Here is a 17,361-nt window from a genome sequence, read left to right as displayed (position 1 = left end):
GGTCATTTTGGACTGATCATTTATCTCCTATCACTAATCTTTTTATCCTATACCAATGATTCTTTAATCCTCAAATTTGGCTGAGTTCTGGAACTGGTTCACATGGACTGGAACTGGTCCACATTAGTATGAGTTCTGCTGTATAGAAGTCACAGAACTAATGCTTTACATGTGTTTTCCCATAATGACAATGACAAGACCATATCTCGATGATCCTGACGAATGGATCGTCATGTACACACCATGATCGACCAGTACATCAGCACTTTAACATTGATTTCTTCCAGGGCTATGTGACAGAGATAATGCTGACACTTGAAGCAGCCATTGATAACCTTGACCTTGAATTCCGACCAATCGACTTCATGAAAGAGCTGTTCATGTCAACGCCCAATCTTGCCAAAGACTCGGATGGTCGCCGTGGAGCAATGACAGCCCCCAAACAATCGCTGCCCCACCACTCCCGCAGCACCAGCTACTCCGTGTCCGTCATCATCCAGAGGGCTCACGCTGCTGCCAGTTAGTGTCCTGCATAGTTTCCATTAGACCGGGGTCACGAGGGGATGCTGTGTTTCAATTGGTCCCCTGAAACCTATACTTGTCTTAAGGCAATTTAATTGATCTCTTAAAAGTTCTCAGACTTGACTTAATTGATAGTGTGCCAATGTGCCCCAATGTGTGTAGAGTTGCTCATAATATCAATCACAGGTTTTTCAGGTTCAGACTCAATTTGTAACAGGCTGCTCTCATATTGCATGGGTGGCCCAGTTGTCTGAGGTGGTGTAACTCAATGATCAGAGTTGTCTCCCTTAGGCATCATGGACTGAATCGCGTATCTCGCCCAGATTATGTTTTTAGGTTGTCAGCACCATACCTGTGCTCCTTTGTTTCACCAGAGCTGTAAACTTCTAACACCTGCATCACTTCGGGCTTTCCTCAAACATAGATTAAAGCTGACATGCTGTGATATCACTGAAATACTTTTCAAAGTGGCATATGAACCAAACTCAGTCAGTCACTCACTCACTGGGTTAGTAGCCCAGTGGTTAAAGTGATCACTTGTCACAGTATTGACCCAGGTTCATGTCCCACATGGGTGTGATTTGTGACGCCCACACTTGGTATTGCTTAAGTGTTGCTGATGCAGCTAATAAACATTCCATTCTTCCACATCCTGCTGATTACTTGAAAAGCTTTCTTTTCACAGATGACTCACGTAACAGAGCAAGCACTGACCTTGACCATCGTCGAACAAATCTTGGCCGGTCTCGCAGTGCCCAGTCTCTGAAGAACCTGGACCAAAACGGGACAGAGGACAAACAGACCCTGGTGACGCAGATGTTCTGGATCGCAGTGTCGCTGCTGGAGTCAGACTACGAGTATGAGTTCCTCCTGGCAGTGCGACTCCTCGACAAGATCCTGTGTCACCTGCAACCCGAGAACCCTGAGTGGAAGGAGAAGCTGGACAAGATGCAGCAACAGATCAAGTGGCCCAACTTCCCCGGGCTACAGACGCTTCTGTTGAAGGTAAGAGTAGGCCATCTCAGATCAAGTGGCCCAACTTCCCCGGGCTACAGACGCTCCTGTTGAAGGTAAGAGTAGGCCATCTCAGATCAAGTGGCCCAACTTCCCCGGGCTACAGACGCTCCTGTTGAAGGTAAGAGTAGGCCATCTGAGATCAAGTGGCCCAACTTCCCCGGGCTACAGACGCTGCTGTTGAAGGTAAGAGTAGGCCATCTCAGATCAAGTGGCCCAACTTCCCCGGGCTACAGACGCTCCTGTTGAAGGTAAGAGTAGGCCATCTCAGATCAAGTGGCCCAACTTCCCCGGGCTACAGACGCTCCTGTTGAAGGTAAGAGTAGGCCATCTCAGATCAAGTGGCCCAACTTCTCTTGGCTACAGACGCTTCTGTTGAAGGTAAGAATAGGCCATCTCAGATCAAGTGGCCCAACTTCCCCGGGCTACAGACGCTTCTGTTGAAGGTAAGAGTAGGCCTGCCATCTCAAATCATAGCTTGAATATTGCTGACTGTGGCATAAGGCAATGTTCACTCACTCACTAATTTCTAACAATGACCCTTCTGTCCCCAGGGCTGCACGTCCCCAGTAACAGCGGAGGCCACCTGGTCCCTGCTGTCAAAGATCATCCTGTGTATCAAGGCACCTGTCATTGATCCCTCCGGCAAATGGGGTTTGTTCACTTTCACTCCATTTCTAAATTAATCAAAACTTATCTGAATTTTTTTCATCTGTGATATGAGTCCAAGTTGTTTGTCATTTCTTAGAGTCTGTGTGTTAAATGTTTCCTAACTGTCACTGTTTTGTGTATGTGCAGGGTTCCCTATGAACACAATCGCCATGCTGCCATACCTGGTTGCCAACTATAAAAACCCCAACCAGACCTGTCGTGAAGCATCTGACCATATCGCACAGGTTGGTCTCTTCATTCGTCTTATCTGTCCTGTTTCACATGTGTAATGTAGCACTCTGACTGGTGCAGATACTTTTGCATAGACTTACAACAGCTGTACCAGAATGAGGATTCCTGGTGAGAACTAGTCCCAAGCAACCGAAGCTGCTCGTCAGAGGGGACCAGATGGTCAGACTCGGTGACTTGGTTGATAGCATGTCCTCGTACCTCAAAGGCGTGTGTTATTGAGCACTATATCTTTCACTGGATTGCCTGGTCAAGACTCGATTACTTACAGGCCCCAGTCATGTTGCTGGAATATTGCTGAGTGTGTCATTTTTAAACAAACCAACAAAAGGGTCCCTGGTGAAGAATAAGCAATAGGGTAGTCTTGAAGGATGTTCACTCATGATCAGGCAACCAATAAAGTTGCTGTATGGTAGCCTGGATGGATGGATTACCTCCTACTTTCAAGCCCATGAGCAACACTGTATTTGAAAACCAAATGTAATTATTGCATACCTACATTTTTTGAGTGTTTGATAAGACCCTTTTATTAAAAAAGGTTTTTATTTGTAAAGGTTACTGAATGATGTTAGGATTTTGTGCATATTGCTCAAGATTTAAGCATCACAGGATATTGTTTGTGTGACAGATGTGCAGCCAGCAGACTGACCGACTGTCCAACCTGGCCACAGTGATGTCGCTGTACAGCCGGGGCACCTTCGGCAAGGACAGCCTCCAGTGGACCAAGTGTGTGGTCAAGTACCTGCTGGACGTCAACTCCTTCGCCGCCGTCAGCATGCTCACCTTCCTTGTAGAGGTCAGTCGGACTCATGTTTTGACAAGTTAATGCAGTCACTGATCATGTTATTTATTAGGGATTGATGTTTGACATGTTGCAGGTGTTTGATGTTTGACATGTTGCAGGTGTTTGATGATTGACATGTTGCAGGTGTTTGATGTTTGACATGTTGCAGGTGTTTGATGTTTGACATGTTGCAGGTGTTTGATGATTGACATGTTGCAGATGTTTGATGTTTGACATGTAACAAGTGTTTGATGTTTGACATGTTGCAGGTGTTTGATGATTGACATGTAGCAGGTGTTTGATGTTTGACATGTTGCAGGTGTTTGACATTTGACATGTAGCAGGTGTTTGATGTTTGACATGTAGCAGGTGTTTGATGTTTGATGTTTGATATGTTGCAGGTGCTGGAGAAGGGTCCGGCCTCCAACCAGCCCGGAGTGCTGCAGATACTGCACTGTATGACGCACTATGTGGACATCAACTCCACCCACAGCTCAGCACACAACTCGGTCCTTAACACAGAGGTGTTCCACACTGCCACCAAGTATATTCAGGTCAGGGCGCCATTGGGAGCTTCAACTCTTCAGTTGAGATGTTACTTGTATCTAACCTGAGGTGTTGTGTCTGGCTGACCCCAAGTCCTTTGTCTGTGTTGGCATTATGAAGAGCTAAAAAACAGGAACAATTAAACTGAAGCTTTATCCACAAGTGATGACATCTGAGCAGTCGTTTTTTAAGACTGCTCATCCAAATTTAAGTTTAAGTCATGAGGGGAAACTCGTCTGCCATTACCTTTACCCATGATAAGAAATGTGTTTCTTTGTGGAGAGACTGAAAGTGTGTATTTTTGTGCCATATTATACAACATATATACTGTTTTCTCACTTTCCTATGACATACAATTGAAACTTATTATGTGAAATTGTTTAAGAGTGATGAGTGTAAAAGTGAGATTCAAACTTTCCTTTGAGATATGTTGTAGGGGAAGTGTGTTCGCCTAATGATGTTAGTGTTTTGTAGTCATATCTGAGATCTGGGTATGATTCACAATATGGGTACAGTCTGCATCACACATCTGGTGTTCAATGCTGAAGTATTGTTGGGATATTATGAAAACAGCAAAAGGACTAACTGGCTTACTCACTTAAACATGTTTTAGCTCTCCATGTCCCTCTCTTCCTCTCCCTGTCTGTCCCTCCCTCTCTGTCCATCTCTGTGCACCATCTACCCATCCCTTTCTGTGTTAGAACTGAACATGACTCTAGTTTGACACATCTGCAATCAGGTGATAATTCATCCAATGAAAGTGAGCTTCTGAACACATTGTACTGATGCAGACTTCATTAATCCAATCCCCACCATGTGTTTAGAGCGTCCACTGGAAGGAGGCTCTGAAGATCCTGAAGCTTGCTGTAACGAGATCGTCCACACTGGCTGCAGCCCCGCCCTCACTCAGCTTCTCCGTCAGCTCCGAGCTCAGCATGTACTCCCACACCTCCTTCGCTGAGGCCGAGATATACACCAAGATTCACAAGGAACTGCCAGGTAATCTCTGCCGGGACATCACATTTGTTCGATGAAGGCCATGTGTACAAGACACATCCTGTTAGTTCTGCATCACAGCAGCTTTCCATTTTGTCAAGATAGCTCACCCTCTATCTATATTTGATCAACAACAAAAGTTTTTTTGGATTTGACTTACAATAATCGCTGTATAAAGAGCTCTACTGCAATAGGCATCCCCTGAACAATTTCTAGACCAATCTGTAGGTAATTTTTATTAACGCCCACTATTATAGCTGATAATTTACATGACAGTCTCTATATTCTTGTGTATATTACAGATTTTTTACAGAAAACAGCAGCGTAGAAAGGGTAGTGCTTAGTAACTATCATCGAAACTTCATCAATATTTGAACTAAGTTTGTTCACTGCCGCTCAGTCACTGACAACAAATTAAGCTCGTTGTGTATCATTTTAATAATGGGGCCTCTTTGTCTGTTTTGATTATAATTGCGAATACAGTATATTGATGAAGTTTCTTCATAAGTGCTGGTCAGGGCAGTCAGAAAGGTCACAGTGATCTCTTGATGTCACCTGGGTGTATTAGTTGTCTTGCACACAAACTTTAATGTTTTGTAGAGGCTGGATGACCTGTTGATCTTTGACCCTGCAGAGTTATTTCCCTTAGCTGCCAGTATCCGCTAGTCAGTGGTTTGATTTGCCAGATAATGCTGCAGGTCTAGCAATGTACTCCTGCCCGTGGATTTCCTTCTAGTGATTAATGTCTATCATGTGACTGACAAGGACCTCGAATATTGACTCGTCACCTGAAACGTGATGAATATTGACTTGTCTGCTAGAAAAGGAGGTCGCGTCTGGTACGAACATTTTATGTTTCGCAGCTGAGTTACTGTAACGAAACAGAAGATGGTTTAAAAACTTCATAAACTTTGAAGTGAATTTCGGTATAACAAAACAAATGATTCATGATGTCAGACCACCTCATGGGTCGGGTGGTCCTTGTTTTCACATATTGACCTCATCAAGAGTACTTTATATAATGTCTTCTACCTATTGTAAGCAATGAATTGGTGTACCAGGAGTGGAAAGCTGTTCAAAACATGAGTAAACCGAAGCTCACTCAATATTGTTCTGTAGGTCGCACTCTGGACTTCTCTGTTGACCTTTCCAAGACGCCCATCATAGGCAGGAAGTTTTTCATCAATGACCAGTCATCAGCCGGCGGTGCTGCTGCAGCTGCTGGTGCTACTGGTGGTCCTGCACAGAGCAGCTCGTCATCAGGTGTGTCGTTGTCAAGGAAACCATCCAACAACCAGGACATTGACTCTGTGTGGCGCCGACCCCAGGCTTCACAGGTCAGTCACTGTACTAGGTGAAGGTCATTCTGAAACAGTGTCAGCCACACCTGGTCAGAATACATTAATAGATTCAATATTCTCTTGTTTAAGTGCTAAATTCAATCACACAAATTTGTGTTTGACAATTGTTATCTTTCATTTATGATGTAACATAAAAATAACACTGCTTTTGTTTTTTTAATAGATTACTAACACATTACTAACTGCTTACTGTAATTTCACTGAATTTCACTATTATCTTGTTTGGGATATTTTGCTCTTTCATATGTTATTTTTGAATTTCAGGCTCGAACTCGAGAGCGCCTCGTGAACCTGCTGACCTGTTTCGGACCCCGCGTGGGACTGCTCAAGAGCCCCTCAGTAAGTCGGCACTGCCTCCTGACGTCTCAGTCTTGTGTTACTAGAATGTATTGGAACTTTACTAATGCACATGCAGATATTTGTTGTGGGAGAGTTGATATTATAAGTTCTGCATATGTTCTGTTTTATTTGTCAACATTATGACATTGAGAAACTGCATGCATTGATCCTTTTCAGCAGGTGTCTTTGTGTTCAATAGTTCTGACATAATGCTTAGTACTACATAGTGGTGATGAATTTCAAAATTGTCCGGTTTCACAAAGAAATCTGTGCTATGACTTGTGTCAGATTTCAGCTTTATGTTATTAAGCTGATTATGTCCTGATGCATGTTGAAGCCAAGTAGTGCATACCTTGTATGTTGTGTGCATACTTTGTGTATGTTGTGTGTATGTTGTGTGTATGTTGTGTGTATGTTGTGTGTATGTTGTGTGTATGTTGTGTGCATGCTGTGTGTATGTTGTGTGCATGTTGTGTGTATGTTGTGTGTATGTTGTGTGCATGCTGTGTGTATGTTGTGTGTATGTTGTGTGCATGCTGTGTGTATGTTGTGTGCATGTTGTGTGCATGCTGTGTGTATGTTGTGTGCATGTTGTGTGCATGCTGTGTGTATGTTGTGTGTATGTTGTGTGCATGTTGTGTGCATGCTGTGTGTATGTTGTGTGTATGTTGTGTGCATGCTGTGTGTATGCTGTGTGTATGTTGTGTGTATGTTGTGTGCATGCTGTGTGTATGTTGTGTGTATGTTGTGTGCATGCTGTGTATATGTTGTGTGTATGTTGTGTGCATGCTGTGTGTATGTTGTGTGCATGCTGTGTGTATGCTGTGTGTATGTTGTGTGCATGCTGTGTGTATGTTGTGTGCATGCTGTGTGTATGTTGTGTGCATGCTGTGTGTATGTTGTGTGCATGTTGTGTGCATGCTGTGTGTATGTTGTGTGTATGTTGTGTGCATGCTGTGTGTATGTTGTGTGCATGCTGTGTGTATGTTGTGTGCATGCTGTGTGCATGCTGTGAGTGTGTTGTGTGCATGCTGTGTGCATGTTGTGTGCTGGTGGTGAGTTTGTTGTGTGTTCATTGTGTGTGATGTGACTCTCCTGCTGGCATGAACATTGCCACCACAGTCTGTCTGTCAGGAATGACTGCATGAGCTACCAGCTTCTGTGAGCCGTGTATGCTGAGCCCTGTTGTAGCTGAGATACCGCTGATACAGCGGCAAACCATTCTTACCCCCTCACTCACTCATGCCGGTGTGAAACTACGGCACTTTGTCCTTATTACATTAGATATTAACATCACACGGTGAGAAACTAAGGCACTTTGTCCTTATTACATGAGATATTGACATCACACGGTGTGAAACTACGGCACTTTGTCCTTATTACATTTGATATTAACATCACACGGTGAGAAACTAAGGCACTTTGTCCTTATTACATGAGATATTGACATCACACGGTGTGAAACTACGGCACTTTGTCCTTATTACATTAGATATTGACATCACACGGTGAGAAACTACGACACTTTGTCCTTATTACATGAGATATTGACAAACTATAACATCACTTCGTTTTGTCCTGGTGTTTAGGACACTGTAATCAATAAGGTAAGACGTCGACTAGGACGTCGACATCCACCAACAACTTTATACTTCATTTCTATCAATATCATGTCCTCCTGTGTTGAGCTGCTTGTGTCGCACAGTCCCCACTCTTCTCCTACAATCCCCCCTGTGACTGGAGCAGTGTCCCGCCACAACAGTACTGGCCACACAACCCAGCCTCGCCACAACAGTACTGACCACATAACCAGGCCCATCATAATAGTACTGGCCACACAACCCAGCCTCGCCACAACAGTACTGGCCAGACAACCCAGCCCCGCCACAACAGTACCGGCCACACAACCCAGCCCCGCCACAACAGTACTGGCCACACAACCAGGCCCATCATAACAGTACTGGCCACACAACCCAGCCCCGCCACGACAGTACTGGCCACACAACCCAGCCTCGCCACAACAGTACTGGCCACATAACCAGGCCCATCATAATAGTACTGGCCACACAACCCAGCCTCGCCACAACAGTACTGGCCACACAACCCAGCCCCGCCACAACAGTACCGGCCACACAACCCAGCCCCGCCACAAGAGTACTGGCCACACAACCAGGCCCATCATAACAGTACTGGCCACACAACCCAGCCCCGCCACAACAGTACTGGCCACACAATCCTGCCCCGCCACAACAGTACCGGCCACACATCCAGGCCAATCATAACAGTACTGGCCACACAACCCAGCCCCGCCACAACAGTACTGGCCACACAACCTTTGCCCGCCACAACAGTACTGGCCACACAACCCAGCCCCGCCACAACAATACTGGCCACACAACCCTGACCCGCCACAACAGTACTGGCCACACAACCTTTGCACGCCACAACAGTACTGGCCACACAACCCAGCCCGACCACATCAGTACTGGCCACACAACCTTGCCCGCCACAACAGTACTGGCCACACAACCTTTGCACGCCACAACAATACTAGCCACACAACCCTGCCACCTCTCAACAGTTCTTGCCACACAACCAGGCCCACCACATGAGTCCTGGACACACAAACATGCCACCTTTCGACCATACTTGCCACACAACCATGCCCCCTCACAACAATACTGGCCACACAACTGCACCCCCTCACAACACTGTGTGGCCTAGATTACCATTGATCTGCTTGCTCCAGATCTTATACTAACAGCCAGCCAGTATTCCCCACCCTCTAAGCAGTACTGTTTGTGTCATCAGGCTAAGACACGTCCAGTCCCAGGGGGCTCCCAGGTGTGTGTTCCGAGGGGCATGTTTTGGTCGCTGCACATTCTCATCATTTTGTTGCTGACGTCCTTCCCTTTCAGACGCCCGTTGTTATGTGGGACGATGCACAGGCTTTGCATCATGGTACATGGGTCATTTTCATCCTCCCTCTATCTCAATCCCTCCATTTCCATTTAAAGACTTCTCATTGGTCTAATTTAGTCATAGTAGGGCATTATAAAATATTTATTGACTGTCTTCCCCCTATACATCACCTTGTTCCAGTTTGTGTGGGATGGGTTCAATTCTTTCAGAATTTTCAAAACTTCTGTAAAGCATGGAATGTGGACCCAGTAATCTATATTGTATCACTAGATTACTCATTGTTTGAATATGGCTAGAGAAATAGTTGTGTGTATATGGTAAGACAAATATTACATATGCGTACCATCATGTTGCAGTCAGTTCATGATAAATGTGTTTGTTTGCTTATTATTTTTGCTTACTATGTTTAGTTTGTATTGCTTATATCTATTTGGATACTGATTTGTCTGACAGTTACAGAAATCATATATGGTGATGATGCCTAGCTGTTCTGATGTTTCAACTTCTGCCACTGTCGTGTCTGCTATATACACCTAGTGCACCAGACACTTCATCAACATGTGTGACACACCCGTGAAGATCCGGGGTAGAATAGGTCTTCAGCAACCCATGCTTGCAGCAAGAGCAAGAGGTGACTGTGCTTGTCGTAAGAGGCGACTAATAGGATCCGATGGTCAGGCTCTCTGACTTGGTTGATGCATGTCGTCGTATCACAATTTCATGGATTGATGCTCATGATGTTAATCACTGGATTGTCTGGTCTGGACTTGATTATTTACAGACCGCCTCCATATAGCAGGAATATTGCTGAGTGCGGCGTTAGACAACCAAGCAAACCAAACAAACAAACGTATGACATACTTCATGATATGTATAAATATATTTATGAAAACAGAACACTTCTTAGTTCTTTTGAAGAAAGTATTTGCCTTTTTAAGGCTTTTGTTCAGTTTGGGGTCAATTTCAAATGAATTAATAAGGTTCCTTCCAAACCTTTAGGGGAGGTGGGGGTTGTGTGCTCAGGGGCCCTTGGGTGTGCGCCTATGCATAGTTGCCTCCCTTGTATCAGCACCATACCTGTACCCTTGGGTTTCCAAGTGGTGAACGTCTTTAGTAATTTATCTCCAAATTAAACAGACACAAGATAATGTAGCTGGAATACTTGGTAAAGCAGCACTAAACCCCAGTTTGCTCACACTGAAACTTATCTTCCTGGAAAAGAGAAAATTATTGTGTCACAATATAGAACATTTTTACAAATCTAGTTTAGTTTTTGCGTATTTATATTGATACTTTGATAATCTGAAGCCATCATTTCATAAGTTTATTTGACATTATTGTTTTGTGTGATTGTATGTTCATTGTACATCCAGAAACTGCTGATAACACAACTTATACTCCCTGAATCTCAGGTACTAGTAACGTTAACACATCCATCATAATTCTGGGATGGCATCAGGTGATATATTGTTCTCCTATTTTGTTTGTGATTGTAACCTATCATAGATCACAAGATCAATACTCTGGGCCACATGACACAATCGTAGTGTTATGACTGTTGTAAGCTATGTTTGAGTTTGTACTCATACGATTGTGTTCTGAAACAGCCCAGGTGAGAAGCAGGAATCTTTGTGTAGGACCATATGATTGGGGTGAATCATGACCTTGCATTTACTTCCAGGTCATATTCAGCCAATCAAGTGACACGCTGGACCACCAACACAGCGTGGCGTCAAGTGGCGAGGAAGCCTCCCTGCCCGAAGCCCCCTCCTCCAGTAAGACTTGACAATCTGAGGGACATTGTACCTAATAACTCTTTTTGTTGTGTGCAATTGTAGTATGTTATGTGAATAGGATTTCTGTCCAAATGACACAAAGATGGGTAGTAAAACATGTGACACTGACCTTTTGCACATTGATCCTGAACAAATTAATTTAAGTTCTGATAATTTTGGTTCACGTTATTTCAAAAATAATATCTTCTCAGAGATAACATAAGATGAGATAAGGCTTTACTATCCCAAGGGAAAGTCATATTCAGATAACACTATAATTTTGACGGTTGATATAGTCCGTAATATTTAAGAGTTGTGATAAATGATGATGTTGTATAGCTTGTGGCTGGATGATGCAAGCAGGAGTAGTGAGTCTACACAATGGGACAATCGGCCATGTTGTATGTGTTGCAGACAATGTGCTGGATGACAGTAGTGGCAATGAGTTGATGGTCACATTCAAGGGATTCGACTTCCTGGACAATGAACTGGAGGAATCGGAGGTATGTTGGGACTCAAAGTGGGGACTTAGTCTGTCACTGTTGTGATCTGAATTTTGGTGAAAGTGTCTTGTATTTAAAAGAATGAAATCACTGCATCTTGGAATATCTATTCCTGTTTGCATATTTTATCATTGAGGGAGCTGCAGGTTTACTCATGTTGCAAATTGTTTTGTAATGATATTATTAGTCAGCTCCATTCAATTCTGCTATTTTAAACAGCCATTTATCTCCATTTTCTTCACAGCTCTCAATGTGTTGTCATTAAGAAACAGGAATTGCTATTTTATTGATGATTTTCTGTTTGACAGAATGAGGACTTCTTCTCGCAATTTGGTGACAGGCGTCATTCCCTGAACCTCCAAGACTCGCCGACGACAGTGCGTCCCCACTTCGGTAGCGTACCTGATCTGAAGCTGATTGGCTCTCCCAGCCTGACAGAGATCACCATCTCCCCCAGCGAGAGTCTCAGTGTCAAGGAAACACTCTCCGAGGATGAGGTTGGTCCTGTGGAGACTAACACACACTTGTACCATACTGATGTATACTTGTTTCCATCAGTGACAGTAATACATGGATTCTGTCTCTAATTTCATGTTTCATTACTCATTACTCATTGCTCATTATGTATAATGATAAAAATACTAAATAGGGAGATACCCATCATACAATAAATCCACACATTGATTTGAGCACATAGATAAGAAATATAGTCATCACCAGTGGTTTAGTTTTTTATGAAGTATTTTAATACCATGGGATAAAATGAATGGACATTGAAAACTGATGTGAGCAGGTGTTGATGTTGAAAATTAAGATTTGATGAAGTAGCTGAGTTACTAATGCAAATGTTGTCAGTTTGTGTTGACATTTCACAGGTCTTTGTGAACACGATTTTCTTGGAAGATGTTTCCATGTCTTATATTCCCTTCTTCAGTCGGAGAGTTCTGCAATGGATGACAATGATGACATCCCCCAGGACTTGCCGGCTTCGGAATCCATCGTGGTGACAAACCCCAAGCTGGAGAGACGACGGAGATCCAGTCCCCTCACAGCATCCACGTAGGTGTCAAAGCAACAACATTTGTACTGTGTGTGGGGCCAGTCATGTATTCTGAACAACAGTTGTACTGTGTGGGTCCAGTCATGTACTCTGAACAACAGTTGTACTGTGTGGGTCCAGCCATATCCTCTGAACAACAGTTGTACTGTGTGGGTCCGGTCATTTACTCTGAACAACAGTTGTACTGTGTGGGTCCAGTCATATCCTCTGAACAACAATTGTACTGTGTGGGTCCAGTCATATACTCTGAACAACAGTTGTACTGTGTGGGTCTGGTCATATCCTCTGAACAACAGTTGTACTGTGTGGGTCCGGTCATTTACTCTGAACAACAGTTGTACTGTGTGGGTCCGGTCATATCCTCTGAACAACAGTTGTACTATGTGGGTCCGGTCATATCCTCTGAACAACAGTTGTACTATGTGGGTCCGGTCATATACTCTGAACAACAGTTCTGTGTGGGTCCAGTCATATACTCTGAACAACAATTGTACTATGTGGGTCCGGTCATATCCTCTGAACAACAGTTGTACTGTGTGGGCCCAGTCATGTACTCTGAACAACAGTTGTACTATGTGGGTCCAATCATGTACTCTGAACAATTGTACTGTGTGGGTCCGGTCATATCCTCTGAACAACAATTGTACTGTGTGGGGCCAGTCATATCCTCTGAACAACAGTTGTACTGTGTGGGTCCAGTCATGTACTCTGAACAACAGTTGTACTGTGTGGGTCCGGTCATATCCTCTGAACAACAGTTGTAGTGTACACTCATGGCTCGGGTCATATACTCTAAAAAAACAGTTGTAGTGTACACGCATGGCTCGGGTCCTATACTCTGAACAACAGTTGTAGTGTACACGCATACCTCAGGTCATATACTCTGAACAACAGTTGTAGTGTACACGCATGGCTTGGGTCCTATACTCTGAACAACAGTTGTAGTGTACATGCATGGCTCGGGTCATATACTCTGAACAACAGTTGTAGTTTACACGCATGGCTCGGGTCATATACTCTGAACAACAGTTGTAGTGTACATGCATGGCTCGGGTCATATACTCTGAACAACAGTTGTAGTTTACACGCATGGCTCGGGTCATATACTCTGAACAACAGTTGTAGTGTACACGCATGGCTCGGGTCATATACTCTGAACAACAGTTGTAGTGTACACACATGGCTCGGGTCATATACTCTAAAAAAACAGTTGTAGTGTACACGCATGGTTCGGGTCATATACTCTGAACAACAGTTGTAGTGTACACGCATGGCTTGGGTCATATACTCTGAACAACAGTTGTAGTGTACACGCATGGCTCGGGTCATATACTCTGAACAATAGTTGTAGTGTACACGTATGGCTCGGGTCATATACTCTGAACAACAGTTGTAGTGTACACGCATGGCTTGGGTCATATACTCTGAACAACAGTTGTAGTGTACACGCATGGCTTGGGTCATATACTCTGAACAACAGTTGTAGTGTACACGCATGGCTTGGGTCATATACTCTGAACAACAGTTGTAGTGTACACACATGGCTCGGGTCATATACTCTGAACAACAGTTGTAGTTTACACGCATTGTGTACCAGGTAGGTCATGATTATGTACTTCGTGTAAATGTGTCATCTTTGACATTGCACGATACCCACTGATACCATTACTCTCACAGTCTAATACTCCATGTTGTGTATCCCTGCAGGCGTAGTCTGTGCAGCAACCCCAGTGAGACGGACATCGTGGAGTTGACAGCGTCGGTGTCGTCGCCTAGCTTCTCCCAGCTGCAGTCGCTGAGTCTCAACCTGCAGAGTGACGAGGTGGAGGAGGTGTGGAAGAACCACGTTACCAAGGTGATGGGGGAGGTGTCCCTGGCCCACACCTTCAGCACCTTCCAGGTGTTCCCCAGGCTATTCCGGGTGAGTGGAGTCATTACTGGTAGTAGGGTAGCCCAGTGGGCAGAGTGTTGCTCATTACTGGCAGTAGGGTAGCCCAGTGGGAAGAGTGTTGCTCATTACTGGCAGTAGGGTAGCCCAGTGGGAAGAGTGTTGCTCATTACTGGCAGTAGGGTAGCCCAGTGGGAAGAGTGTTGCTCATTACTGGTAGTAGGGTAGCCCAGTGGGAAGAGTGTTGCTCATTACTGGTAGTAGGGTAGCCCAGTGGGAAGAGCGTTGCTCATTACTGGTAGTAGGGTCGCCCAGTGGGCAGAGTGATGCTCATTACTGGCAGTAACATAGCCCAGTGGGAAGAGTGTTGCTCATTACTGGTAGTAGGGTCGCCCAGTGGGAAGAGCGTTGCTCATTACTGGTAGTAGGGTAGCCCAGTGGGAAGAGCGTTGCTCATTACTGGTAGTAGGGTCGCCCAGTGGGCAGAGTGTTGCTCATTACTGGCAGTAACATAGCCCAGTGGGCAGAGTGTTGCTCATTACTGGTAGTAGGGTAGCCCAGTGGGCGAGTGTTTGCTCATTACTGGTAGTAGGGTAGCCCAGTGGGCGAGTGTTTGCTTATTACTGGCAGTAAGATAGCCCAGTGGGAAGAGCGTTGCTCATTACTGGTAGTAGGGGAGCCCAGTGGGAAGAGTGTTGCTCATTACTGGTAGTAGGGTAGCCCAGTGGGAAGAGTGTGGCTCATTACTGGTAGTAGGGTAGCCCAAGGGGAAGAGTGTTGCTCATTACTGGTAGTAGGGGAGCCCAGCGGGAAGAGCGTTGCTCATTACTGGTAGTAGGGTCGCCCAGTGGGAAGAGCGTTGCTCATTACTGGTAGTAGGGGAGCCCAGTGGGAAGAGCGTTGCTTATTACTGGCAGTAGGGTAGCCCAGTGGGAAGAGCGTTGCTCATTACTGATAGTAGGGGGGCCCAGTGGGAAGAGTGTTGCTCATTACTGGTAGTAGGGTAGCCCAGTGGGAAGAGTGTTGCTCATTACTGGTAGTAGGGTAGCCCAAGGGGAAGAGTGTTGCTCATTACTGGTAGTAGGGGAGCCCAGCGGGAAGAGCGTTGCTCATTACTGGTAGTAGGGGAGCCCAGTGGGAAGAGCGTTGCTCATTACTGGCAGTAGGGTAGCCCAGTGGGAAGAGTGTTTGCTCATTACTGGTAGTAGGGTAGCCCAGTGGGAAGAGAGTTGCTCATTACTGGTAGTAGGGTAGCCCAGTGGGAAGAGTGTTGCTCATTACTGGTAGTAGGGTAGCCCAAGGGGAAGAGTGTTGCTCATTACTGGTAGTAGGGTAGCCCAGTGGGAAGAGAGTTGCTCATTACTGGTAGTAGGGGAGCCCAGTGGGAAGAGCGTTGCTTATTACTGGCAGTAGGGTAGCCCAGTGGGAAGAGTGTTGCTCATTACTGGTAGTAGGGGAGCCCAGTGGGAAGAGCGTTGCTCATTACTGGTAGTAGGGGAGCCCAGTGGGAAGAGCGTTGCTTATTACTGGCAGTAGGGTAGCCCAGTGGGAAGAGTGTTTGCTCATTACTGGCAGTAGGGTCGCCCAGTGGGAAGAGCGTTGCTTATTACTGGCAGTAGGGGAGCCCAGTGGGAAGAGCGTTGCTCATTACTGGCAGTAGGGTAGCCCAGTGGTGAGAGCGTTGCTCATTACTGGTAGTAGGGTAGCCCAGTGGGAAGAGCGTTGCTCATTACTGGTAGTAGGGTAGCCCAGTGGGAAGAGCGTTGCTCATTACTGGTAGTAGGGTAGCCCAGTGGGAAGAGCGTTGCTTATTACTGGCAGTAGGGTAGCCCAGTGGGAAGAGCGTTGCTCATTACTAGCAGTAGGGTAGGTCAGGGGGAAAAGTGAATGCTCATTAGGTGGATGACTGAGGTTTGAATCACCCACATGGGCATAATTTGTGAAACCAAATCATTGTTGTGCCAAGCTCCTACTTTACAGGAATATTGTTAAAAACAGAAGTGACACAAAGAAGGTAATAATCTTGTGAACAGATACACTTGTCCTGTTAGTAAGCATGCTATATATTTTCATGTGATCATCCAGTTGGGATGCTAGGAAGAATAGGCTCCCAGTACCCCATGGTTGTCATAGGAGTGTATGATAATGCATGATTGTATCCCCATGAGTGGATAGCTGCTCATGCTATCAACCACTGGTTTGTCTGGGTCAGACTCCATCATGCACAGGCCCTGGTGATATATCTTGATTATGCTTTAGCAGTAGCCCACACTCACTATGACTGGTGTCCACTTCAGGAGCTGCGACGCCGGTTGATGACGATGACGAAGGAAGCATGTTTCTACATCTCCAAGACCGAGTCTCTGAAGACTGTGGCCTCACAGATCAATATCCTTTATTACACTATGTACTAGTGGGCAGTGGGTAGTCAAGTGGTATAAACTTTCTCTCTCACACTGAAACCTGGGTTTGATTCCCCAACTTGTATCTACTTGTTCAGATCCAGAAACACAATATCTCCATAATCCCAAGCAAGTCTGTAATAGTTAAGCAAGTCTGTAATTAAGGCTAAAAAAAATAATGGTCTTGGTTCTCAGGCACTGCCCGCATAATGTCATAAAGTCTGCTACATGTTTAGCTTTTATTTCCATTTTCAAAAAAAACAAAACCCTTAAATATTCCACATCTCAAACGTACAACCCCTTGGCAGTGAAATGCTACAATACTAAAAATGCTAACAATGCTAAAAAA

General features: G+C 45.0%; 1 protein-coding gene across 1 annotated transcript in view; it reads left to right on the top strand.

Moving 5' to 3' along the window:
• The window catches only part of LOC139450592 (protein furry-like), a 75,632-nt gene that overhangs the window by 49,920 nt on the left and 8,351 nt on the right, over positions 1-17,361 (top strand). The window contains exons 42-57 of the mRNA XM_071232357.1: positions 288-519; positions 1,208-1,527; positions 2,091-2,190; positions 2,335-2,432; positions 3,065-3,232; positions 3,622-3,774; positions 4,591-4,765; positions 5,882-6,099; positions 6,388-6,462; positions 8,052-8,069; positions 11,066-11,159; positions 11,574-11,662; positions 11,971-12,159; positions 12,597-12,721; positions 14,430-14,643; positions 16,908-16,998. Coding sequence (XP_071088458.1) covers positions 288-519; positions 1,208-1,527; positions 2,091-2,190; positions 2,335-2,432; positions 3,065-3,232; positions 3,622-3,774; positions 4,591-4,765; positions 5,882-6,099; positions 6,388-6,462; positions 8,052-8,069; positions 11,066-11,159; positions 11,574-11,662; positions 11,971-12,159; positions 12,597-12,721; positions 14,430-14,643; positions 16,908-16,998 — 2,359 coding nt within the window. The remainder of the gene's footprint in view (positions 1-287; positions 520-1,207; positions 1,528-2,090; positions 2,191-2,334; positions 2,433-3,064; positions 3,233-3,621; positions 3,775-4,590; positions 4,766-5,881; positions 6,100-6,387; positions 6,463-8,051; positions 8,070-11,065; positions 11,160-11,573; positions 11,663-11,970; positions 12,160-12,596; positions 12,722-14,429; positions 14,644-16,907; positions 16,999-17,361) is intronic.

This window comes from Haliotis cracherodii, unplaced genomic scaffold (genome assembly GCF_022045235.1).
Source record: "Haliotis cracherodii isolate W230 unplaced genomic scaffold, xgHalCrac1.p SCAF_8, whole genome shotgun sequence".
In the NCBI taxonomy this organism is placed as follows: Eukaryota; Metazoa; Mollusca; class Gastropoda; order Lepetellida; family Haliotidae; genus Haliotis; species Haliotis cracherodii.
Note: the sequence above shows the minus strand (reverse complement) of the source record. Positions and strands in the feature narration are given on the sequence as shown.